This window comes from Lissotriton helveticus, chromosome 1_1 (genome assembly GCF_964261635.1).
Source record: "Lissotriton helveticus chromosome 1_1, aLisHel1.1, whole genome shotgun sequence".
NCBI lineage: Eukaryota > Metazoa > Chordata > Amphibia > Caudata > Salamandridae > Lissotriton > Lissotriton helveticus.
In genome coordinates, this window is record NC_136057.1 from 1,957,523,685 (window position 1) to 1,957,549,181 (window position 25,497).

At 44.9% G+C, this 25,497-nt stretch overlaps 1 protein-coding gene across 2 annotated transcripts in view; it reads left to right on the top strand.

Moving 5' to 3' along the window:
* Positions 1–25,497, top strand: part of DENND1B (DENN domain containing 1B) — a 1,337,878-nt gene that overhangs the window by 1,190,304 nt on the left and 122,077 nt on the right. For both annotated transcript variants that reach the window (XM_078644012.1, XM_078644002.1), the window contains one exon: positions 1,644–1,754. In XM_078644012.1, coding sequence (XP_078500138.1) covers positions 1,644–1,754 — 111 coding nt within the window. The remainder of the gene's footprint in view (positions 1–1,643; positions 1,755–25,497) is intronic.

The following is a 25,497-nucleotide window of genomic DNA, read 5'->3' on the forward strand; positions in this document are numbered from 1 at the left end:
GTGCTGAAGATTTCAGCGCGGCTGCGGTCATGACGGCCTCCTGCCGTCATCAGCACACGAGCACTGTAGTGCATGACGGCTGGGGGCCGTCATCAGCATGCAAGGGGTTAACATGGAGGGAAAGTAAGCACCAAACTCTGTGACATGCCAGGTATGGGAACACGTGGAGAGAAATATTGCCTTTCAGCTGGAAATGGTATAGTCCAAAGCTCTGCTTTTAATATAAAATCAGGGCCTTTGGTGGTCATATCAATGAAAATACAAGATTTGAAAACAGTATTATTGTCTACGGGTGCTTGTGGAAGACAATTTCTATGGACTGGAATCTAGAGAATGCTAAAATGATTCTCTGCTGGTCGTTTTCTATCAAGAAAGTTAAATAGAGGCAGATGCCAGAAATTTTTTAAAAAGGAAGTCCCTCAGCAGAAAGCAATGCTGCTATTTTACTGACCTCTACTGGTCCTTTTCTATTAAGACAGTTAAATAGAGGAAGTAGAACAGAAAAAGAAGTCCCTAAGCGGAAGCAGACAAGTCCTAGGGATGATCTCCAGAGTCCACAAAGTACATACACATATAAGTATAAACTAATATATAAGTATTTACTAAAGTATATACAAGAGGTCGTTCTCAAATGCCCGACCTAAAAAACAGAGGACATTATGGAGAGATCATCAGGGCAGCTCACCTGACGTGAGGATAGCGGATAACTAATGTCAAGAGCAGAAGCCATGATACAGGCAGGTGCCAGAGGAGCCACCAGTAGGCACAGGAGTGATATGAGCTGTTCTCTCGCTAGGGCTGTGGGGGCCAGAGCCAAAGAAACCTTACTTCTAGATAAGTTAATAACGTTTCCATCCATGCTCATTCCTCCCTTTTGCTGCTTTTTCACCTTGGGAGCTGGGTTCAAATGAAGATAGGAGCAGAACACAAAGAATATGGGGTAGTGCCCTTAGCAAGATAGATATTAAATGAACAGATGAAGCAACATTTTTTAGTTGTGAATATTGCAAGAATACAAAAACCGGAGGGTATTCTGAGTAGATAACACACGACTCTTGAGAGCTGTCTCCTTGAATCTTCAAATTCAAATATGGTTCGTATAAGTGATTTGATCGTGTTTTATATTTTACAGCAGACGGTTTCCGTGAAGGTGTTCAGCTATGTTTGCTCACAGAGAGTGTTGTTTGGCAACTGTATTCATCTAGACAAGAGCATCCTAAAGTAGAATGCGTTAAAAATACGTGCTAATGAAAAGGCGACCATGCTTTGTCTGAAAGTATGGTGTGGTTGTCAGCAGCTTGTCTGATTAAGTCCGAATTCATATTACTATTTTTTTCTACATGTGCATTTCCTTTCCCATTTAGTTTGGGGAAAGAATTTGATGACTGTTCAATGAATTTCTCAATTGGGTTCCAGTGAAACCCGTGTAGATTTTGTTTACTACTGGCTTTAAAACTGAGGAGAAGGAATTCATTTTAAAAGCAAACTCACAAATGTGGGCAAAGTTAGCAGTGTTAGTCCAAAAGTAATTTCTAACAATGCATAATCCTGTTGATCTTTTTCTGAGAGTGCAATAGCTCTGTGCACTTATTGACGGCCATTGTTTCCCAAGGCCTCATTTTTCTGTACATCTTGTTCCCAAGGAGAGTGATGAAGATGGTGTCAGTCCTAGTTCAACCCCAGTACTGTCTACCCAGCCTCATTCATCCAACCGCACAAGAAGAGCGAACTCTGAAAAGCGAAGACTCGAACAGGTAAAATATGCACAGCCTGTTTGTAGTTTTTTTTGTTGAAAAGTAAACTGCATGCACTGCGCTTAAAATGCTTTGCACAGCTGCTACTGCACACATACGGGCATAATTATTGGCATGATTTAGATGATGATTTCATGAAAGTCACTGTAGTGCTGAAATTCTGTTTTTCCTACTAGTTGTACAGTTTCTGTGACAAGACAAAGCAAATGTTTTTTGTTGTGGATTGGTTGTTGAAAAATGAAAGCATCTGAACGTGATTGTTGCAAAGTTCTCTCTCCAGTTTCACCAGTAGTATATTGCCATAATTGACAGCATGTTTTAAGTTACTACAGGTTCATTCTTGATAAAACATATGAGTGAGTCACAAGGTGCATTTTCAGGCCTGGCTTATAGATATCTTTAGAAGCTTCATGTAATATGTAATCAAAAGTCATATAAAAATATATATACATATTAACATGCATAAATTGGCTTTGGGTCAGCACTCTGCACCCGTTGGTATGTTGAGCTGTTATTCACATTTTGCTTCCACCCACCAGGGCATACCGCATGGGACAAGGTGTAAGCTAACTTGAGGCATTGTCTCTCTTACTCTGTGAATTATGGTGTTTTTCAGCAGTTTTTTTTAAGAATGATTCTTTTCAATTGGTTACATGTCATCACTAAAATTCTAACACTATTCTTGGCTAATATCCAATAGGACAAATGTCAATATTAAACATGTACATTGAATTCTGTGTCCAGGGTGTGACAGCATGGTCTCTCAGAGCCTAATATTATCATCCTTAATTTACATTTTCATAGCTCCAGTTCACGATCTCCAGTGTGTGGATGTCATTTAATATGTTTTAACATATAATATTTAAGGCCAGTGAGATCCCCTTTGTGAGCATCCCAAAAATGTTTAGCCATGAGATAACTCCTATTATGATTTTTTATGGCTCATACATGTTGTAACATCTGTGTTGCAAGTAATCCTTTCAGTAATCATTCGGGTTCTACCCTTAAATGTTGCATATTGTTTTTTGTTTATCCCATTGCAACATGCTTTGCACATTTCCAGACCCCATTGTTTTTAATTGCCAACCAGTCTCCTTTTTCACTTGATACAAACATGCTACTTGTGAGCATGTTACTCAGTGATCAAGCTCTATGGTATGTAATCTTGGGATGTGAGCTTATCCTGGCTTTCAAATGTTCATCATGTTGGAGGGTATGCCAGTTTCTTTTCTCCAGAATTGATATTGTATCTTTGTGGTCAGTGTTGTAGTCCATAAAAAGTCTGATCTGGGACTCATTAAGATCCGAATCCTTTTTCTCTTTTCTCATATGTTTACCCGAAGGTTCTCTCTGAATCATTTTATATAAGAGTTGATTTCATTTATGTTTGTGCACCCATTGACATGCTTCATAGAGACTCTTTTCCGGGTAACCTCTGTTGGAAAATCTTGCAATCATCATAGTAGCCTCTTTTTCAAAGTCCTCATCAGAGAAACACATTCTTTGCCCTCTTAAAAATTGGCTCTAAGGGATGCTCCATGTATTGCCTTGGGTTCCCAATGTTTGCATGCAATACTGAATTACTTAAGGGTTCTTTGCGATGGATTCATTAATTTAGTTGATCATTTTAAGCATACTATGCTACGTCAAGGAAGTTTAACTTGGTTTTGCTCCATACTGCAGTAAGTTGAATATTCAATTCATTGTTGTTTAATTCACAATGTATTCCATGAGCAGTGGTTCCTCTTCATCACAGATGAGAAAAAGATCATTGATCAACAGTACCCAAAGTTCTAGTCTCTCCTTGAAACTATTATGATGATCTACCCAGTCTACCTCCTTTTCCTACCAACCCATAAACAGGTTGGCCTATGTGGGAACAAAGGAGGTCCCCATTGCTGTGCCTTGTTTTTGTAGGTACATCTTACTGTCAAAGAGGAACACAATATGTGTAAATCAGAACTGCAACATGGTCATTATCATCTTAGTGTGTTGTAGATATTTGATGTGTCTGACTCTTAAGAAATATGAACATGCACTCATCCCAAGAGCATGTTTAATAGATGTATACAAAGAGGTCACATCCATAGTCACCATAATGTATGTGGTCTTTCATGGAATGTTATTCACTTTGCATAGAAAATCATTAGTGTCTCTTATTTACATTGGTAAATTGGTGATGAGCTCCCATTAAAGCGGTTTAAAAAGCCAACCCGATGATGCGTTTCGACTACCGAGGGCCTTGATTAAGTTATTGACCGAATCGTCACAGCATTATAAGGACTAATTATCATTTAAAACTATGTGCACCAGGTACTAACCTATGTACATGTGCTTGTTTGCCTCAAAACATGGGCTATTGTAAAGTTTGCACCACAGTATAAAGGCTGCAGGTAGTATAATTGTTAGCACCTTCAGACCCTGGTTATTTTAAATGAACAGTTGCTCTTTGGACAAGTTTTACATAGAGTGTACACTGTGCTTCACAGACCTTTTTTAAAACTCTGTAGTGTATTTCTCATGAGAGTTTCACTGTCTGCAAACAGTGTGATACAAAGTAAACTCACTACATAGAGTAAACACTGTTAACTGTACCCTCTATTCTACTCGTATCTACTTCATTTCTTAATGTAAGTTCAGTGACTTTTGATACAGATAAAGGGGTTTGATACAGGTATAGAGTGTCTGTAGTAGGGCATTTGTTATGTAACAGGGCTTGAGTATCTTGAGCAACTTGGATTTTTCTAAGCAGTTGTGAACAAATTTAACACCATGTGCAGGATAGGTTACCCTTACATCTGTGGCTCATAGGCAACATGAACTTTTGTAGGGGCAATGTTGCGAATAGCACAAGCTTGCTTTACCTATGGTGGTTGTATGTATGATAGCTGTAAAGACGCTTCCTAGTATTTTGGGCTTTTTTGCTGTTACTTTCATATCTCTAATTGTATACCTGTTTAAAGAGCAATGTACACAAAAGAAGCTTGGATGATGTCATCAGTGACGTCATTTGAGATGTCATTAGTGATGTCATAAATTATGCCATAGAATATGGGTGATGTAATATGTGAGGTGGTCACCAGTGCATGGCAGGGGCACAAGTTATAGTTAGCTCTGCTAAATATAACTAGTGAATTTCTGTGTTTTTTAGTTCAAAATATTTGTTGTCATTGACAAATTCACGTAACTATAGTGTTACTTTAACCTTTGTTTGTTTTCCGTGAATGTCTACTTTTTTAAATTGTAAAGTAATATTTAATTACCATATGTAAATGCAACCCCCCACATGCAGCCAACCCCCGCACTGGGGGTTGGTCACAAGTCCTGGCCTGTGAAGGCAGCCTAACCCACACTTAACGGGGTCTTTGACCGAGAATGGCAGGGGCTTGGCTTCAGGACCCGCGGCCAACCACCCACATGCAGCCACCCCACACTGCACATGGCCTTCAGCCATGCGTAGTTTGGGGTTGGCCATAGGGCCTGATCCTGGGGACCCCGTCACTGAGGGCATTTATTTTAATTAAAGCTGTTTAGACCCTGAGGTCCCCATCCCCCAGGGCGTACGTATAAGTTAAAAGCAGATGGGGACCACGCAACCCCACTCTCCAAGACTCTTTAGGCCCTGGGGTCACCATCTCCCAGGGCCATACATACATGTTAAAAGGGGAGGAGGCCACCTGGCCCCTCTTCCTGAACCTTGTAATGCCTTAGGGACCCCATCCACCAAGATGTTTGTTGTTTAGTTAAAGGGGAGGCAGCCTCGGCTCCCTCCCCAAGCCTTGTTAGGTCCTGGGAATCCCATCCCCAGGGCCATTTCTAAAAATAAGGGGGAGCGGGGATGCACGGCCCACTCCTCGAGCCGTTATCGGCTCAAGGACCCCATCCGCAGAGTACCCTTCTTTAAATGTAATTATCTGGGGGTATCACGCCGCCCTCCTCCCCAGGACAATTTTGGTCCTGGGGACCCATCAACCAGGTCCCAGCGTGATTGTTAGAGGGAGGGATGACTCCAGCCGCCTCTCTGCATACAGTGGCAGCCGGCATTGCTCCCAACTGGACGGAGTTGCTCCTAATACTGCTCCCCTGGGCAGGCGCAATATTTTGATCTGTTTCCCTGCCTTCCTCAGTGCAGGCAGGGAAACAGATCACTCTCAGCAGGCAGGACCCTTTTTTAAGCTTCTGCCTGCTGGGAACTGGTTTTGTGTGTGCTTCTACTTGCTGGGAAATTCAAAAATGCTCCAGCCAAGCAAGAGCAAAAACTAGACTTCCCTGTCTGCACTGGTGTGGGCAGAGAAACTGCTATGTCCGGGGGGTCGGGATCCCGGGGACATAGTTACTGAGCTGGCCCCCTTTTGTTGAATTATGGCCCGTGGTTTGGCTCCGTGTGACCTTTTGATGCTTGGGAAGGGAACCCCCCTCTCCTCCCTATAGAAAGACATTTCAGCCCTGGGGGTTGGAAGTATATTGTATTTTAGAATGAGATTATTTTTATAAATGTACAATACATTGTCTGGTGTTGATAACATGAGAGGAAATGTGAGGAGCATTGCCCTTATAATGGAAAGATTTTTTCTTGTCTCAGTGTCAAATTTCTATGCCATACCGCAGAGTGGTTAGTAGTACCTTCATATAAGTCAAAAACCTCAACTACGAAAAACTCAGATCTCTGGCCAGGAAGAACATTAATCACAGGATTTATCTTGACATTTTTGTGAGGCCCTGTAATTGCAGGAGGAAAGGAACGTGCAGCAGGTGCTTTTAAAATCATAATTAGGTTGTAAACACGGTGCCCCAGGAAGCCAGCACCCTGTGCGATGGCACCGGTCGTACCGCCCTAAAGCAGGCCCTGGCAGGGGGGGCTAGGAGGGGCGCTCCATGGGGGGGCAAGCGCACCTCCTTGCCCTCCCCCCCCCCCCCGCTGACGCCCATGGTGGTTATATTACAAGATAAATTTAGCAAATTGATATAGGAATTCCTTACATTTTTTTTACCATGAATAACTTTACTCCTGTTTGACTAATCTCCACAAACATTTGCAGACATATTCGTCAACACCCACTGGGCACGCCCTTTGGTTTGAGCAGGAGTAGTAAGCCACAGGGTATGGCCTTCATAAAGACCCCATACCCAACCTGCCAGGGGTGGCCAACCCCCACCATGCATGGCTGAAGGCCAATTCCTGCAGTTGTCCCATTGTTGTGCCCGAGTTACTGCTGATCTAATACTGAACATTATTAAGCCTGGGCGGCCAGCTACGCTCCGTGCACGGAGTGCCGCCTCCTACGCATTTTGCGTAGCCGGCGTAGCCAGGCGGCACTACGCGCGCTCCGCAGACGGTGCGTAGCCGGCCGCCACCCGCCTCCCTCCCGCCCTCCCTAAATACATAAATAAATGTATAAAAAGCTTTTTAAAACACTTACCTTGTCTGCCGCGTCCCCGGGGCTCCCTCTCGCCGTCCCGCGATGCGCACCGCCATTTCGGATCCTAATGCGCATGCGCGGGCGGCCGCGCATGCGCATTTCTCGTGAGGAATGCGCATGCGCGGCCGCCCGCGCATGCGCATTAGGATCCGATTCGGTGGCGGCGCGAACGGCGGGACGGCGAGAGGGAGCCCCGGGGACGCGGAAGACAAGGTAAGTGTTTTTAAAAGCTTTTTATACATTTATTTATGTATTTAGGGAGGGCGGGAGGGAGGCGGGCGGCGCGGAGTGGGGCTACGCGGAGTGCGCGGGTGGGCGTAGTTGTGCGCCCAATTCGCGTAGCTCCGCGGAGCCCCACTCCGCACACTACGCCCAGGGTTAAACATTATGAGGACTCAATCAAATTATTTACTACTACACAACTCCTACATTAGTTAAAAGTATGTCTTCAGTTACTGCAAGTAAATATAATCTAAAAAAGGTTGTTGAAAATTGTCATGCCTGACATTTAAAAACCTATATTCGAAGGACCAAAAGACAAGCCTGAAGAACCTCCTTTCACCTCTAGTTGCCACACCCAACAGCTGGTTTAAAATACTGGCCCGACCTCTCGCTTGGGCCTTGGTTGGGATCTGAATGCTGGCTGATGTTTGGGAGGAAGAATGTTATGGGAATTGGAGACCCATTTCCAGATGACGTGAATGGCGATGGCAGGTCATTATCAGGTGTAGACTTGAATTCTGATTAGGAGAGACCGAATATAAGTATATTGGTCCTCTTAACCCCTGCAGGATAAATGGCTTTATAACAGCGCTCTAGTACTTGCTATTTATGGTATTCATCCAAAATGTTGTATGTTGCAAGATGTGATGTCTTGGGGGCTAGAAGCAGGTTGGTGGCAAACATCATCTGTGCCCTCTGAGACTGCTTCATGTGACCGAACATTTGGGCAGTGGGCTCTGAGGTCTAGGTTTAGTCACAGGGTGTCGATGAAGGCCGCTTCCGGAGCCTGGTGCTCAATGCTAAAGCCAATACACAGCATGTTCATGACAATTTAGTGTTGACACTGTGCATGAGCCGAGCACATACCCTGTACACAGCACCCACTCTGCACGGCAAGCAGGATCTCGTGATGGAGCGACGATAAGACGATATTCATTGTTCCGAGATTCTGCATGGAAGAAATGCATTCTTTGTTTGTCCAGAGTCAAAAGTCGATCATAAAACTATCCAAACAAAAGCTCTAAAATGGAAGTTAGAGTTCATAACTCTGAAGACAAAAATGGAGTGTGACAAAAAAATCAAAACAATTCTGCTTCGGTAGAGGGGACATTCTGATCACGATATCTCATCTGATGACATGTATGAGGTTTGGAGCATAGAACTATGTGATGTTGTGGTTATGTCTGTGAACATGACTAGGGTATTTCAAAGTTTTTAGGCTTTAGGTCGTAGCCACAGAATCTCTAATATTGTAGTTATGTTTGTTAGAAAGATTTGTATGGCACACATTGTACCTTTACTTTAAGCTTACAGCAGTGTTGGAGGTAGGGTGCTTTCACACCATGGTCATTAGGATACCATCTAAGTCTGATTGATGCCTAAGTTGGATTATCAGTAGCGTAGATGTGGGTCATCTGCTTTCGTATGTATGATTTAGTTATTTGCATATTATAGTGGTTAACAATGTTCGATGTGTGTAGCTAGAGGTCTTTACCAATTTGGATATGTGTCATGTAGAACGAGTGATATGCACATTGCGTGGTGTCATATCCTGTTCAGGAGGCCACAGGGCAGCAGGGGTTACTGGTCCATATTGATGGGGATTAGGCCTTTACCACTACTGCAGGGTCTGGTGTACTGTAGCTCTGCCAACTGATACAACCCGTTCCGCACTTGACTTATTAGCTAGCGGGGTGAGTAGGGAGAGTCTTCTCAGGGAGGTTAGTGTGGGGGCTGCTCATGCTCAATAATTAATGCTACCCCCTAGCAGGGTAATAGGATCAATGTCCAGCCCATATATATTTTTGTAGAAAAGAATACTATTTATTACACAGAAAACATAGCATTCCACTACACAGGCAATAATGCTTGAATACCTGTTTCATGGATGCAAGTCTATGTACCCAGGGGGCTTCTGCTGCCTAGTCCTCCACCTGTCCCTCATCGGTCCCCCTTTCACTGGCGTCCCCCCTTAGGTTCAGCATTTGAGGTAGATTGGTGGATACAGTTCATACTCCCCCACCCTGTTTGATCTAGTCTTCGTCGCACTCAGTCTCAGCCTTGGCCCTTTAGTCTCTCACCAGGTTTGTAGTAGGAGCATGGGCTGTATTCTGCCCTCCTGTGGCAGCAGGATCTCACTGGCAACAGAATCTCACTGGCAACAGGAGCTTCCAAGCAACACAGGGCAGTCTTCTTAGGAGCCACAGAACAGCTGGTCGCCAGCACTTCACTCGGAGGTTCACTGCAGGTGTGATCACTTCTGACGGGGACCCCGTTCTGCAGCTCTATTTGTCAGTCCGGTGGATACTTGATTAATGACATGGCTCACTCCAACTCTCAAGTAAGTCATTGGTGCTTCTTCTGCAGTGCGACGGCGACGCCCCCGCAGATGACGATTTCTTCATTGCGCTCACCCTCGGTACCTAGCAGGTTACTTAATCTTCCTGACTGGCTCTAATGCAACGCAATGACACACTTGGCAGTTCCACATTGAGGCAGGCCACTTGTAGGGCACCCAGGCCACCATCAGGCAGTTATCCTGGCTTCCATTGGGCCTCCCTCCAAGGCACACACCTCCAGGTGCCTGGCGGCTGCAATGGGATTAAATGAGAAATGTTGCACTGCTTGATAAGACAGTACAGCAAGTCCTTTGGCAAACTTGCTTAGTGAATCTCTCAGACAGACCCTACACCAGGGTCAATTACAAAAGTCCATTCCATCTTCTGCTCCTCCTGCAGGGATGGTGTCTAGTCCCTCGCTCACAGGCAGGACATCTTGGCACCCAACAGTCCAGGAATAATTCCTTTCAGAATGGACGCCAGGTGATGATACCTGGCATCTGGGGAGTTGGCTGTCAGAGTGACATGAACCCTTGCCAGCATAGTAGTCCCTGAGTACTCTGCAGAGTACCCTCTCCTTAGTAGAAGCGACCACATTAACAAACAATTATGGCTTTTAAGTTTCCTCTTTATACTGACTCCACAGGCGGAGGATGTGTATTTTAGGCCAACTTCCTTGGATCGAATTCCCCTTTCTTGTGTCCTGGCCAGGTCAGCTTCCAGTCCTGGCCTGTGTCTGTAAGGATGCTGTGTCCAGTGGGACAGACTACATGGAGTGCCCACCATAGAAGTACAAATAGGTAGGCCTGGGCGGTAAATTCCGTTCCTCTCGTGGAATTTGCGAAATTTGGGTAATTTTGCATTCTGCGGAAAATGCAAAATTGCGCAAAATTCTGCGTTCCGCGACTTTGCAAAATTTTTTGCTTGTTCGCGTTAACAAAATGCATGTTCGCAAGATATTTCCCCCCGAACACACAAACAGCGATTGCAAACAGTAAAAAGCATCACGAACAAGCAATTCTGCGTGTTCGCGGATTTGTGCATGTTCGCGGAGATGTTTTACCGTTTCGCAGAGATTTGCATAACGCGATTCCGCAAATTCCGCCCACCCCTACAAATAGGTGAGGACAGACTGCACCCAGTTATTTATGACCCACCCTCACAGAGAACATGAAGAGAGGCAAGAATCTGTGCTGCATCAACGCTCTTCTTTCCTCAACAACATACTACTACAGGCATCCTCTTCTACCCTGTGCCACCTACCTAATGTCAGCTGCAAGCAAAGTCATTTACAGCCCAATGTTTCAGGAAAGCCACTGGCACCTCTAGCATCTAATGCGCCCCACTCTGATTTAGAAGATGCCAGTAATACCCATATACTGCCTGGAGAAACGAACCTTCTTCTCCATCTTGCACTTTGGTCCAGGCTGTGGGCCTCCAAAATGGAATCTGCTCACCCGCGCCACTCGTTCACAGCACTCTATTCTGCCAATCAAATGTTGCATACACTGAATGTCACATTTAGAATTCAGAGCCGATCATGAGAATCGGAACTTTATATGTATGGTCCAATAAATGCACATTCATGTCTCATGTACAAGCCTGACACTATAATTCCCCAACCATGGTTTGCTGATCCCCCAGCAAACCGCACATTAAACCTACAACCGGGACGGCAGTCTACTCTCGCTATGAGTGCACTTGTTGCACCACTCCCTAGTCTCGGAATCTATCATTGCAAAAAACTGGGTGTAGGTTAATGCGTGTACAGGGATTAGTGTGTGGCATGTCCACACACAAAACACAGGATTATATGTAAGCAGTTCGTACACACAGGACAGGGGACACAACTGTACTTTGTGCAAGGGACAATAACCAGGCATTAAAGTGATCTTGCAATAGTTGAGATCTGGGTGTATTGTTGAGCATCCATCCACAGCATCCCTTCACTGGAGTAACTGTGAGATGGCACACTTATGTTTTGCTGTTTAGTGATATATTGTTTACTGAATATTGAGAAGCTGTTGTGACCTCGGAGAGAGATCCAACTTTATGATATGCCAGAACTATGTTGGATGTATTGATATTTTTGCTTGAATTGGAAACTACTGTTTATTGCTTTTAGCCGAAGTAGAAGCTGTGTCTGAGCTCTGTTGGATACTGGACAGTGTTCGATCTAAAGTTTTCTATTGGTTTTTCCCGTGTTTATGGTACTGTTAAGGACTAATGAGTTTTTTATGTTTTTAAAATCAGATTTTCTGAGTAACGAGTTATAACTTCCCTTTAAGAAACGTTATAGCATTTAGTTGAGGCTACTGTACACTACATTAAATAGTCGTTGCCTGACCAGCCAATCCTGTCGCTAGGTCACCACTGTTTCGAGACTACAAATTGCCTTTATGTTTACTATCTAGCTATTCACTTTCCTCAAATATATTATTGAACAGCGTACACCATGGCAAGTGAAAGTTTAGCGCACTGTAGAATTAACATAGTTTATATGATCCTCTTACATTGTGTTTCTTCTCGAAAACAAACTTAAATAATTGTTGTTAATTGACGCTTTCCTCTTTGGCGAGAAGATTTTTATTTTCCTATAACTGTATGAAATGTGTAGTTCCTATAAAGCCTGTTGCTAGAAAATCCTGATGTGTGAGCCTGAAGTGGGTATGGATTTGCCAGAAATGAAATGCGCTCGGGAGAGGGGAGATGTGTCTATCAGACACGCTCCGTCAGTAATGGGTCTGTCTCTGCGAGGTGCTCACTGCAGCGTGTCCTCTCCTACAGGCCGCTCGGATGTCACCCGCTCTCGGGGGGCAGTGAACAGCTCGCTGTGATCACTCAGCGAGAACTTTGCTTTTACAGATTTCCATAAATGATTTGGCTACCCGCGCCCACGAACATCAGAATCTGCCCCGGCTCTGACAGCAGTGATTATCTTTGCGTTCCCGCGTGGAGGTCTCGGGCCCGAGGTTTCAGACACGCAACAGTGGTGAGAACTCTAGGTGGTCTCCGCTGACTCCCAGGGCCTGCGTCTTAAAAGCAAGTCAACTGGGGCGCTGCGCGCTAAACCCCGGGCTTAATGCGCGCCTTTTGCCTTTATCCATTTCAGTGAAGAAGCAGGGATGTGAAAGGGAAAATGGACACTCGTCTTTTTCTGTATTTCATTGTTTTCGTTCTTACTGTTATTATAAACGGAAGGTGCGGTCCTTGCTCTGTGTTGATTGATTTAAACATGGCCACAATTGGTGCCTTGGCCCATGGGACATCAGATGAGGTAGTCATTCATTTAACGAAAGGTCAGCCATGGTTTGCATCTTGTGGACATTGTAGGGAGTGGCTGCTAGGAGCTAGTACTGGGTGGATAACCAAAGGCCACCATCACCATCCATTCCACTCTTTGTGACTGTCTCCCACACTAGACTGTCACATAGACCGCCTTCTCTAACGTGTGCCTCCTTTTCTGTATTTCTTTTATTGCCTAAGTCACCTTCTCTCTAGATTGCACTCTTGTGTTGTTCCTCTTCCACCAACACTACACTCTTACCTATGTCATGTTCTGTGAACTCATGTGTATGCCACCTTGTCTCAACCCCTACACACTTGTTTTCATCATCTTATGTCTCCACAGCACTCTTGTGCATATCATCTTCTTGCTGTATTCCATTAATGACTTATTACAGTCTCTCTGCACTCACATATATGTCACCTAATCTCTACCCTGCACTCGTGCATGTCATCTTCTCTCATCTCGTATGTACGACACTTTGTCACTACCGTACACTCTTGTGTTTATCATCTTCTGTCATCACAACACTCTTCTGTATATCATTTTTCTTTCTGTAATTAATTGGTTATAACAGTCTCTCTACACTTATGCATGTCCCTTCTCGCTTCAGTGCACTCTTGCAAATGTAATCTTCTCTGAACCTATATGTGTGCCACCTTCTTTCTATCCTACACTCTTGTGGTTATTATCTTCTGTCCACACAGCACTCTTGGGCATTTCATCTTCTTGCTATACTTGCTTAATTACTTACTACAGTCCTTCATTTGGGTGTGTCGACTAAGCTCTATGCTGTACTCACGCATGTCATCTTCTCTGAACTCATATGTATGGTACTTGTCTCGTACAATTAGTTTTTATTATATTCAGTCCAATTTATTACTTATATGATACTCTGTCTATACTTGTGTATGTGCACCTTCTCTATTATATTAGACTCTAGCATGTGTCACATCCTGGCATAACTCTACTGATGCATGCCACACTTTCTGTATAATGAAGTCATTGAGTATCTTACCTTCTGCATCGAATCCGGACTGTAAGCGGGAGCAATGTGTCAATTCTAAGATGATTTTGGTCCACAGGTGATGCGTCGGAAAACTTGTTGCACAAGTACGATGCGTGGAAATCTGGACACGCTGGAGATCAATGCAGCGACAAAATGGGCGCTGCGTCTATTTCTTCAGCCGTGGTCCCATGATACGTTGATTCTTTCAGCTGCCCAGCAGGGCCTGCATCGGAGCCGGTGCAGAGATCTCAAACTTCTGAGGTAAGTGCGCTGGACTTGGCTGGTTTTTCAGCCACTGACCAGCTCGGCGGCGATTCTTTCGCTGCGCAGCAGTGGTGCGTGGAAATTCTTCCCAAACGGCGGTGTTTTGTCAGAAAAACAGGCACTGGAAGGGCAATGCATCGATTTTCAGGTTTCTTTAGTTCTTTGCAGCAGGAACAACCTCCAAGGGCCCAGACTTTGAGTTGGCAACACAAGGCAGGTCATAACTCCGAGCAATGGCGTTCAAGGATGCTGCAGGTAAAGTCTTTGTTTCACTGAGATTCAGAACAGGACGCAAGCTATGCATCAAGCCCTTTTTAGATCTTCTTTAAGCAGGATACTACATCAGGACAAAAGTTTCAGTCCTTCCCTCTGCCCACAGACTAAAGCAGCAACTGCATGCCAACCCAACAAAGCAACACCCAGCAAAGGGGCAGTACTCCTCATAGCAGCTCTTCTTCTTGGCAGTGTCCTCTTTGTTCCAGAAGTGATCTAAAGATCTGGGGTGTTAGGTCCAATACTTGTACCCCATTTTCTATTTGTAGTCTTTGTTTCAAGAGTCTCTGAGCACAGTAAAAAAAAGTTTTGTCCTCCCTGGTCCAGCTTCACTACAGGAGGTGGAGAGAGCATTACGCAGAGCAGACACAGCCTATTCAGGTGCTAGTGAAAACTCCTCCACTCTAAATGCAGAAAAGGTCTATTCAGCCTGGCTAAGAGTCACCCAGGAAAAAAGGACACACCTCAACCCCCCCTTATGACTTTCTAGAGTGAATGCACATCCCCAGCTCCTGTCACTCCAACACCAGATGGTGAATACACCATCAGGCAGGGGTACACAGGATGGTTAAACAAGAAAATGCCCACTTTCTAAAAGTAAAAGGACAAATGATGGATGGAATGCTGAACAATGCAAACACTCACCTCGATTCACAAAGATCTGGGTTTAACCTATTGTTATATTGCTCACCACGCCATCCCAGTTTGGACCCGGTCATATGCAAATCATTCTTGTCCATGTTCCTAATGGAAACAGAACAGCCCGAACTGCCAAGCCAAGTCTTCCCTGGACCGGAAACAAGCATCCTGGGAACGGTTTCGGGGCATCACCCCTCATCACTAGGGTTGGTGTCACCTAGTGCGGGTAACTCATGGTGTCACCCCCTCACGACTTACCCCATGAATCCATGATGGACCTCCTCGAGGAGATGTATTCATCTGAGGCTCTGAGGGCTGGACAGCCAATTCATATGTTATCCGTCCTTACTGGCAGACATCGCAGCTGGCAAAGTACATGATGGAGGCTTGGTGGACCGTCGGAGCTGTGGAGCTGGGCCCGCAGGCAACTTGCGCTGGGCGGGGGAGGGGGGCCAGATAGTCCCCATGTGCGTCTGGGCGAAGGTGTGCACGCCAGCCAGAGAGGCCCGGGCCTGATGGAGAAGTGGGCTGAGTGATCTGAGGCGGAGCGCCTGGGGTAGTGCCACCCACTCAAGCCAGAAAAACAGAGAAGGGAGAATCTGGCCAAGAGAACAATATGGAGCCCACCGGAGCGCCGAGAGACGCAGACCACTGCCTGACAGGCTTTTGTGGGAACGTGAAGGATGTTGCCAGATGGCCTACATATAGGCCTCAGGAAGAGAAATACAAGGACTCCCTGTCGTGGATTGTGGGCAGACTCAGTGGGGCCTGACCTCCCCCTCCCCCCCAGCACCTAAGTAATTAACAGGCAATAATCTACAGGCGAGTCTGCAGTAAGGAGCTATGCCTGTTGGTGGAAAGACCAGTGACAGGTGGGGGCCGGATCCGTGAGAGCGACACCGGGGAAGAGGTCTTAGGGAGGGGAGCATCGATGGGATAGGTGACCTTTGGGGCATAGTGTGAATGACCTTGCAGCATTTGGAGAAGTCGCGGCCTCCTGTGGTGTCCATGGAGCACCATGGCTGAGGAATCAAATAGGGATATCACCTGGGGGGTCGCCGCCGCCACCGGACTCCAGAGTAGACAGTATCGGGGGGGGGGCTTCACTGCAGGGACTGCAGCTGCCTGCGTTACACCCCTGTGCGACGTGACATCATGCACTCCTTAACCTCCAAAAACATCAAAGGGTTGGCCTTCAGGTACATTTTAGCTGCTCCACAGCCACCAGTTTGCTGGCAATGGCCTTGGTGATCGACAACAGAGGAAATGCTGGCAGTCAGCAGGGCTCTGCGAACCTTCTTTACTTTGATTTCTGCTGCCTCCTCCATTACCCGAGGACAGTGAAAGCTCGGGCAGTGGCAAGCACAACTATATGGGGTTAGCAGCTGCTACCCTTGCCTACTGGTTCGATTGAATAAATCCCCATTTATTTGAAACACTCGCTGCACCTCCCACTGCCCCCCCCTTTTACAAGGGCTCTATTGTATTTAACAACACTGAGAGATTTACAGCACCAGTAAAACATTCACACTCATGCTCATTCGATGAGCAAGGAAAAAAAGACTGAATGAGTCAAAGGACAGTTACCTCCCTCACAGTAATATTTTGCATTTTGGTTTTGGACCGGTGTCACGGTGTCACCCCATGGGACGGGGTCACCCGGTGCGGTCCGCACCCCCCTAGTGACACCACTGGCCAGGCTAGCATGAATCCAGTGTCCAGTGAGCACAAAATCCACGTCTGGGCATACCCTTCCCCCTTTAGAGCGACAAAAGCAGAAGGAACAATTGATGAACAGAATTCTGAACAATGCAAACGTTCACCCTGGGACTGGTTTCAGGACATCACCCCTCATCATCCAGGCTAGCAGCTCTTTGTGACTGGGGGTTAATGTTTGTATTGTTCATCATTCCGCCTATTATTTGTTCCTTTTGCTTTTGTTGCTTTCTAAAAGTGGCATTTTCCAACACACAATTTAAAAACCACTTTTGTAAAAAAGTATGTTATTAAATTCTGAGTTCAGAGAGCCTAAACTCCAGATCTCTAGCTATTCCCAATTGAAAGTTACACATGTAAAATTATACAAGGTAGCTCCAATGATAGCCTATGGAAGAGCTAGTCCTTGCAATAGTGAAAAGCGAAATGCACAGTATTTCACTATCAGAACATGTAACACACACCAGTACATGTCCTACCTTTCACGTACACTGCACCCTGCCCAGTGGGGTACCATGGGCCTACCTTAGGGGCGACTAACGTAATAAAAGGGAAAGGTTAGGACTGGCAGGTGTTTGTAGTTGCTAAGTCGACATGGCATTTAAAACTGTGCGCAGACACACACACTGCACTTGCAGGTCTGAGTCACATTTAAAAAAGGCTATTTTTGTTGGTGGCATAACCAGTGATGCAGGCCCACTAGTGGCATTTGAGTTACACTCCCTGGCACCCTCAGTGCACTTTGCTAGGGACTTATCAGTAAATCAAATATGCCAATCATGGATAACCAATCATAAGTACAATTTACACAGGGAGCACTTGCACTTTGACACTGATCAGCAGTGGCAGAGTGCCCGAAGCATCTGAGCCAGCAAAAACAAAATCCATCACACAGTCAAAAATGCAAGAGGTAGTGACAAAAAAGTCAGGGGAAACCACACCAAGGATGCCAAGACTAACACGGGGCCAAACCTGTGATGTGAATTAAGCTTTTTCTGGCATTTTTGTCCATCAGTGTTCATGGTCGTTATATTGCGGAGGTGCTGTGACTGGAGAGCAGAGGCATGTTAGTGAGGCAGTTGTAAACATATTTTACTTTGTGAGTAGATCCCATTCTCACATAAATTATATATTCTCTTTGCTGTAAATGCCCCAAAAATTATTTTTTACATGAGAAAAATATTGAGCTGAGTGTAATGAACTGTTTAAGTTAATGTTTCACACATTCTAGCTAAATATGATAGATTTCGTTTTGATTTAACTGCATATCTTACATGCAAACATAAGCAACGCATATATCATGACTCAAATAAGGGAATCTAAATGAAAACAATAACACATTATTTTCAGGCTGCATTGGCCATTGGTTTGCGGTTCAGTGGCCTTAATAGAGTTCTGTGTGTAGCTCATAATTCGCTTCAAACCCAGCACCCGAAAGTGGTGCACAGTGTCTGAGCCAAGAAGGGGTTTGATGCTCGGGTTCATTCCTGGTCTGTCTCGAGAGCTGACAGCGTATCTGCTTCTTAACCCCATAAACAGTGGGTTTTTGTCTGTGCCAGTCTGCTAATTAGTACGTTTTTTTCCCTTGTATGATGATGAGGCCTAAATAAATGTCAAGGATACCGCCATGAAACTCCCAATTAGGCTTTGCATTTGCTTTAAAAAAAAAAAACTCATCCTTTTTGTGGTTTTGTGTAAATGACAGTTGCAGCCACGTTCTGTGCCTAACAGGGCTCTGGAGGCGATGCAGCCCTCTGGCTTTATTGAATCCGACCTGGAAGGGCGGTGTGAAGATGCCGCTGTTGTTCGATTCAGCGTTTCTGTAGTAACTGTTTACCGAATCTATCAGACTATCTTGTTGATCGATGCAAGAATTTATGCCCTTGGCACACAATAAGAAAGCCCATTATCGACCAGAGGAGAACACACCTAATGCAAATACTTTTTTTTTTAACGAACAAATGTAATATGAAACAGTTAAGTCGGAGAAATAAGCATTCAGGAGGCCCCAAATTCTGACTTGGGAGTGTTTTCCGTTTCTCCTTCTCGTCTGTGTCTTAAAAATGAAATGGACAGGTTCAGTTCAGTTCAGTAGATCTTTATTCGATGATTAGAAAACATCATAAAAGTACATGTATACAATTAAAAATACAATTAAATGACATATCTGAACTCCATCTAAATTCACCGATAAAAGTTAAAAAGATATCAAAAAAACATTTTATCTGGGACCATTGATTAACCCTGTCCTCTTGTATTTCTTAGCCTCACTGCAACCTTAATAAAATTCATGATACAGCATAATGTGTGCATGTCATTTGCTCTTTGTAAAAAGAGTAAAGCAACTTTAGCAAGACGGAACTTCGCCTGTTCTAAAATGTCTACCAGAAATTTACATCTAGGCATCTTGTAAAAAGGGCACAAAAGTACAAAATGAAGGGTGTCCTGCGGAGATGGACAGATTCGCTTCGGAAAGTATTGCTGCACGTGCCTTTTCTAACGGGATAATGTTGGAGGTCCAGCGGTGGTGACACGATCAGTACTTATTTTCATTCAGGCCTTTTTCTTTTCTTGTTTTTTGTTGTTGTTGTTGTTGAGGGAGGTAAGCTCAGCTGTATTGCGAGTCAGCTCAGCAATAACAGATGGATAGCCCCAAGCAAAGGAAAACCACAATAACAAATTCGAGCGAAATTAGTATATTAAAAAATGTGTATTTTTAAGCGTTTGCATGTTTCTTGCTGGTACCTTGTTAACTCTTCCATGTCCTCAGCACTCCAATGCTTCTGTCCCTTTCTATCATGGATGTATTATATTGTTGTTGTATTTATATAGGGCTACGTGCACCTGAGGGCGTGGTGAAGTGCCTTGTTAGACCGGTAGTTTGTGCTTGTTTGGAAGAAGAATGTGTGTATTGTGGCTAGTGTGGGAAGTGGATTAGTTTTGTACATGATGACCAAGTGGTGCTCTTATTTAGTCATATTTTGCTGTGTTTGACCATAGAGCACAGCGAAGGGTTAAGGAAGGACTGAGGGCTTGGGCTTTATATTATTTTGTCTGGTTGGAAAGGTGTGGGTGAAGCAAACAGGGAGAGCTGGGGGCAAGATGTCCGCTGACCGGACGTAGCGAGTAGTCGCAGCAGATCCTCTCCCCCCTGATGCGGTAAAAGAGGTGAAAATGCGGTGATGAAATGGCATATTACTCCAGAAGTGTTTGATCAACATTAACAGCAAGTTACTGCGGTACAGGAGCCGGGAGTCTACAGCATCCGTGATCCAAGCAGCTTTGGAAATCGGCCGCACAGTCCGCTTCTTCTATCAGTGTATGATTGCTGGCAAAAGGATGCCGCCGACACGAAGGAAGCACAGAAGCATCTAGCTGCCCCAGCATCTCTGGCTACAACTGCGTGAGGTCCAGCAGAGTCTTGTAGAGCGCAACTGAAGAAAGTGGGAGAAAGCGGCGGCGACGCCGTCGTGGTAATGCCGGCATTTGGGGGAATGGCAGTAACGGCTTGAATCAGAAGTCCGCAAGGAAGGGGTCAGTAAGATTCGGGAGGGCCTTCGGCAGCCGACTTTGATGGAATCGTTCTCAGCAGCAACACCGGCAGCAATATCTGAGGAATCTGGAAGCATCGGAACAACTGAGACGGGCAAAACTATCCCTGGTAATGATACAATGTTGCTGGCACGTGCTGGCTCCCAGACAGGCAAGTGGAGTTGAATAATGAGAACACGGATGAGCAGGACGAACAGAATCTGCTGGGGGAGCAGGAACCAGATTGCACTGTGAATAAGGAAGTGATCCTTTCCTCAATATGGAAGTGAACGAAGGGGGTAAAGATAAATGTAGTGATCAGGAGACCCTCCCCTCATAGTGCCCCTCTTGGCAAGAGCATCTTCAGGGAGAATAGTGGAGCAAAGACAGGGGCCCAGCCACTCTAAAACAATTGCTGGCTCATCAGGAGGGGACTGATTTTTTCCTTTATTATGACACAGACTCTTCACTCACTAGTGATGGCAACTTGTCTGATGACTCAGACTCTGCCGAGACTTCTTCAGTGCAAAAGGCTCCAAGGGCTGCGGTCCTTAAAAACAGGTCAAAATCAAAATCTAAATCTATAGGGAGCTCTTCCAGAACTGATATAGCGACTGCTCGAAAACTGGTGTGGGATTACTCAGTTACCACCCAGCTTTATCAGGATGATGGGACAGTGTTGGAGCATGATGGACATACCAGCCCAAACAACATAGTTAAGACTCTCTCAATGGATCTAGTATATACCACGCTAACGCAGATGCAGGGGGGGGCCAGACAGGAGAGCCGAAGGGCAAACCAAGCAACCAAGAAACTTCAGGGCTCATTAAGGAAGGTAAATAAATTATATGATGACATGGCAAACAGGGTTACTCATGTAGAGGAGAGGACTGGCAGGCTTGAGAATGAGGTCAATAAATGGCAGGCTTTCAAGGAAGCGCAAGAGAAGCTGGCGGAGGATTTGCAGTGGAAGCTTGAAGATTTCGAGAATCGGCAGAGAAGAAATAACATGAGACTTTTGGGACTGGCAGAAGGCATAGAAGGGGGGATGCAATGGGCTTTTTTGTATTAAACCTACTGAAGGGGGCATTTTCTGACTTGGCCTCATGGAATTGGGAAGCTGAGATACAGAGGGCGCATCGGTTCCCACTGTCTCAAAGCATAGGTCACGCGGCAAGCCAAGGGGACAGGCCTAGGGCTATCTTAGTGTATGTCGGCAACTTTCTTCTCAGGCAGGCAAGACCAGACACTAGGCGAACATTTGAGGGCAGCACATTCTTTGCCCGTCCGGATTTCTGCCATGCCACTGTCAAAAGGAGGTGGAGGCTCAGACAGCTGATAGCTCCTCTGCAGGGTCTGGGCTGCCCGGCTCAAAATAATTTCCAAGGGCCAAGTTCAAATGTGCTTCTCAGAGATCAAGGCACAAGCATATTTGACTGAACTGCAAGAGAAGAAGGGGAAAAGTTGTGGGGTCTGATAGCGTTGATGTAATTTTGATATTTGTATTCCTAGCACGTGCTGTTTTAGTATGATTTATCATTCGGATATGCACTAGGGACTTAATTGAGCACATAAGTGTTTTGATGGCAGGGTAAATAGTTTGATAGGTATATTAATAGGGGTAAGGGGAGCACAGGGGGAGAGTACGCGACTCGGCTATGGGTCTCAGCTACCTCACACATGTCTTATTGACCTAATTGCCTGTGAGGGGGAGGGGGGAAGGCTGGGGGGTGTGAGGGCTGGGGGGGGTAGTGGGGAGTAGGGAGGGAATGAGTAGGGTACAGCACAGCACGACATCTGAGAGACATGGGGAGACATAAGAGGTGTATTGAAGCAGCAGAGAATAAAGTAGAAGAAAACTTAAGAATAAAGATAAAAAAAACAGAAAATAAACCTGAAGGATAAATCGCATGGTCGGATGCTTGATGTTCATTCATGAGTATATGAATTGCCTCAGTTAATGTGTGTGGATTGAATGACCAGGCTAAAAGACAACGGGTTTCAGCAATGTTGAGAGTAATACGCTTGAATCTCCTATGTCTGCAAGAGACACATATTGAGGGTACAAGAAGCAGCTTAATGGCACAGCTAGGTTTCCATTTGATTGCAAATACAAAACAGGGGACTAAAACTAGAGGGGTCGCCATACTCTCCCGACGGGGAGATAGAACAGCTAAAAGGAAGCTGGAAGATCAGTGGGGTAGATGGGTTTTGGTGGAGTGCATGATAAGAGGTGAGACGTACACTATTTGTTCGACCGAGGAGGACCCTGATATCTTTGAATTTTTAGATTTGGAGCTAGCCTCCTGGCCGACACCGGTAATTATGTACAGAGATTTTAATATAAATGGGATGATGGGACTCTGGATGGAGACTGGGGAGTGGTATGGACTTTTCGCGCAAAATCTAATTTAGCTAGGAATAAATTTGTTGGCGGATATGTGGTCACGATGGAAGCCGACGACTCAGGCAGCACATATTTTTCGGCTCTGCGCAGGGTGGCTGCTAGGCTAGACTATTTTTTTTGCATCTAATTCATTGGTAGCGAGGTGTCGGATTGAGATGCTACCTCGGATTATATCTGACCATAACCCTATAGTGCTGCCTGTTGATATCGCAAGGGGGGATAGACCTGAGCGGGTATGGACCATCGAGAGAGGTTTACTAAAAGATTAGGGATACGTATAACACATGAAGGAATGTATAGTGGGTTTCTGGTACAATAACAGAGGAAGTACTAGCTCAGGGGTAGCCTGGGATGTATTTAAAGCTGGGATAAGAGGGGAGACACTCAGCTATAGAGATGCTGGAAGCAAAAAGGCTATGCCAGGCAGTATCTGACACAGAGTAGGAGCTGAATGCTGCAACTGGACTGGGCACATCAGTGGATGACATTATGCTTAAATGGGCACTGGTCAAATCTGAAGCTCAGAAAGCTATAGCTACTAAAGCAGCTGCAACTTTCTTGGCAAGAAAGGAGCTAAGCTATGAGCTTAGCGAAAGGGTAGGGCACACATTAGCGGTACGCCTGAGACAGAAAAAAGCAATTGGGGAGATTAAGGAGATAGCGGATTTAAATGGGAACATAGTTAACGAACCAGAAGGGATCCAAGAGATATTTAGACATTTTTACACTAAATTATATAGTGCAGAACATGCGTGAGACCCTGTGGAAATCCAAAGGTATCTTAGCGAAATCTTCACACTGCCAATTACTGATGAGGACAGGGAGGCGTTGGAAACTCCACTGACCGCCAAAGAGATTTAGGTAGCTTTAGGTAGCCTTCCATCGGGTAAAGCAGCAGGACCTGACCAGATTCCCCTAGAATTCTATAAAGTCTTTTCAGAGGAAATTGGACCCGATTTAATTGAATTAATTTATCATACCCAGTCGAGTAGCTCTGTTCCAGGCTCGTGGGCAGGGGCAGACATAGTAATTTTCTTGAAAAAAAGGAAACCTCCTAGAGATCCAGGGTCATATAGGCCACTAACATTAATGAAATGTGACGCAATTTTTTTTCTCCAAAACTATGACAACAAGACTCAGTAAAATAATAGGCAAGATGGTTAATGCCAGCCAGCATGGCTTTATACCAGGGAGAGGAACAACACAGCAAGTTCGTAGGGTAGTCACTCTCTTTGATGCTGCTGAAGTCTCAGGAGATCCGATGCCGGTCAAGCTATTGGACGCAGAAAAGGCATTTGACCGGTCTCCTAGGACTATCTTTGGGCAGCTATAAGATGGGTAGGCATCAAGGGGGTTTTGTTAAAGCAGTCCAGGCTTTGTATAAAGATCCTACAGCCCGACTCAGAGTTAATGGTGGATATACGGCACCTTGAGAAATCAAAAGTGGTACACGCCAGGGAAGCCCATGCTCACCATTGCTCTTCGCGATATATATATCGACCCCCTAATCCGGAAGATGAAGGCAAATGGTGGTATCACTCCTATAAAATTTCATGGCCTAGAATATAAAACCTTGTCGTATACAGACGACTTCGCACTAGTAACTGCTTCTCCAGGAAACGTCCTCGCTGCGATACAGCTGGAAGCTCAAACCTTTGGCAATGTATCAGGGTATGCTTTACATAGGTCTAAGGCTCAGATAGTCAAGAATGCAGGGGATGTGTGTGATGATGTATATGTTACCGACTCAGCTGTTTACTTAGGGATCAATACATCTGCAGATCTCGGAAAGACCGTGGACAGAAATATTGAGCCAATAATATCTAAAGCGAAAAAGGATTTTGATATAATGCATAATCTGCATTTGTCTTTGGTTGGGCGCTGCAATGTGGTGAAAATGCTATTCTAGATTTTATATCTTTTTAGGGCAATCCCACTTGAGTTTGAGAAAAAAATGTTTTTTAGCACTGGAGCCATATAGTCAATAGGTTTATTTGGGCACATGGTAAAATTAGGAGGACACTACGTTTTATGTTTTTGCCAAGGGCAAGGGGAGGATGCGCTGTCCCCGATTTCAGAATGTATTATTGGGCAGCAGCCTTTCAGTACATGAGCGAATTAATCGGGGGAGATGCGTCTGATCCGCAGGTCAAGACTGGGTCAATTGATATGTATTCAATCTTAATCAGAGAGGAAACAGAGAATTGTCTTTTGAAGTTTACTAAGCCTAGTTACTTTAAAAGAACCAGGTTTAAAACCCTAACCGGCTTGGTAGACTAAATGGCTATACTCAGCTATTCAGGAACCCCGCCCTCCCTGTGGAAATCTTTTCAGAAGCTACAATGTCGGAATTGGAAATGAGTGGAATTAGGAAATTGGGGGATCTAATGGGATCACATGGAATCCGGCAGTTTGCGGACATACAGAATAGATATGGTATTAACAAAATACATTTATTTAAGTATCTTCAAATTCATAGCTTTCTAGGTGGGAAGAAGGGGGGGCCTCGTGGATTCGACAAAAACGGAGTTATGGATGTTATTAGAGGGGAACATTGTACTATTGGGAGGATATATACTAAGCTCTCTCTTTTTAAAAATGACGATCTTGAAAAATACGCAAAGAAATGGGTGGATA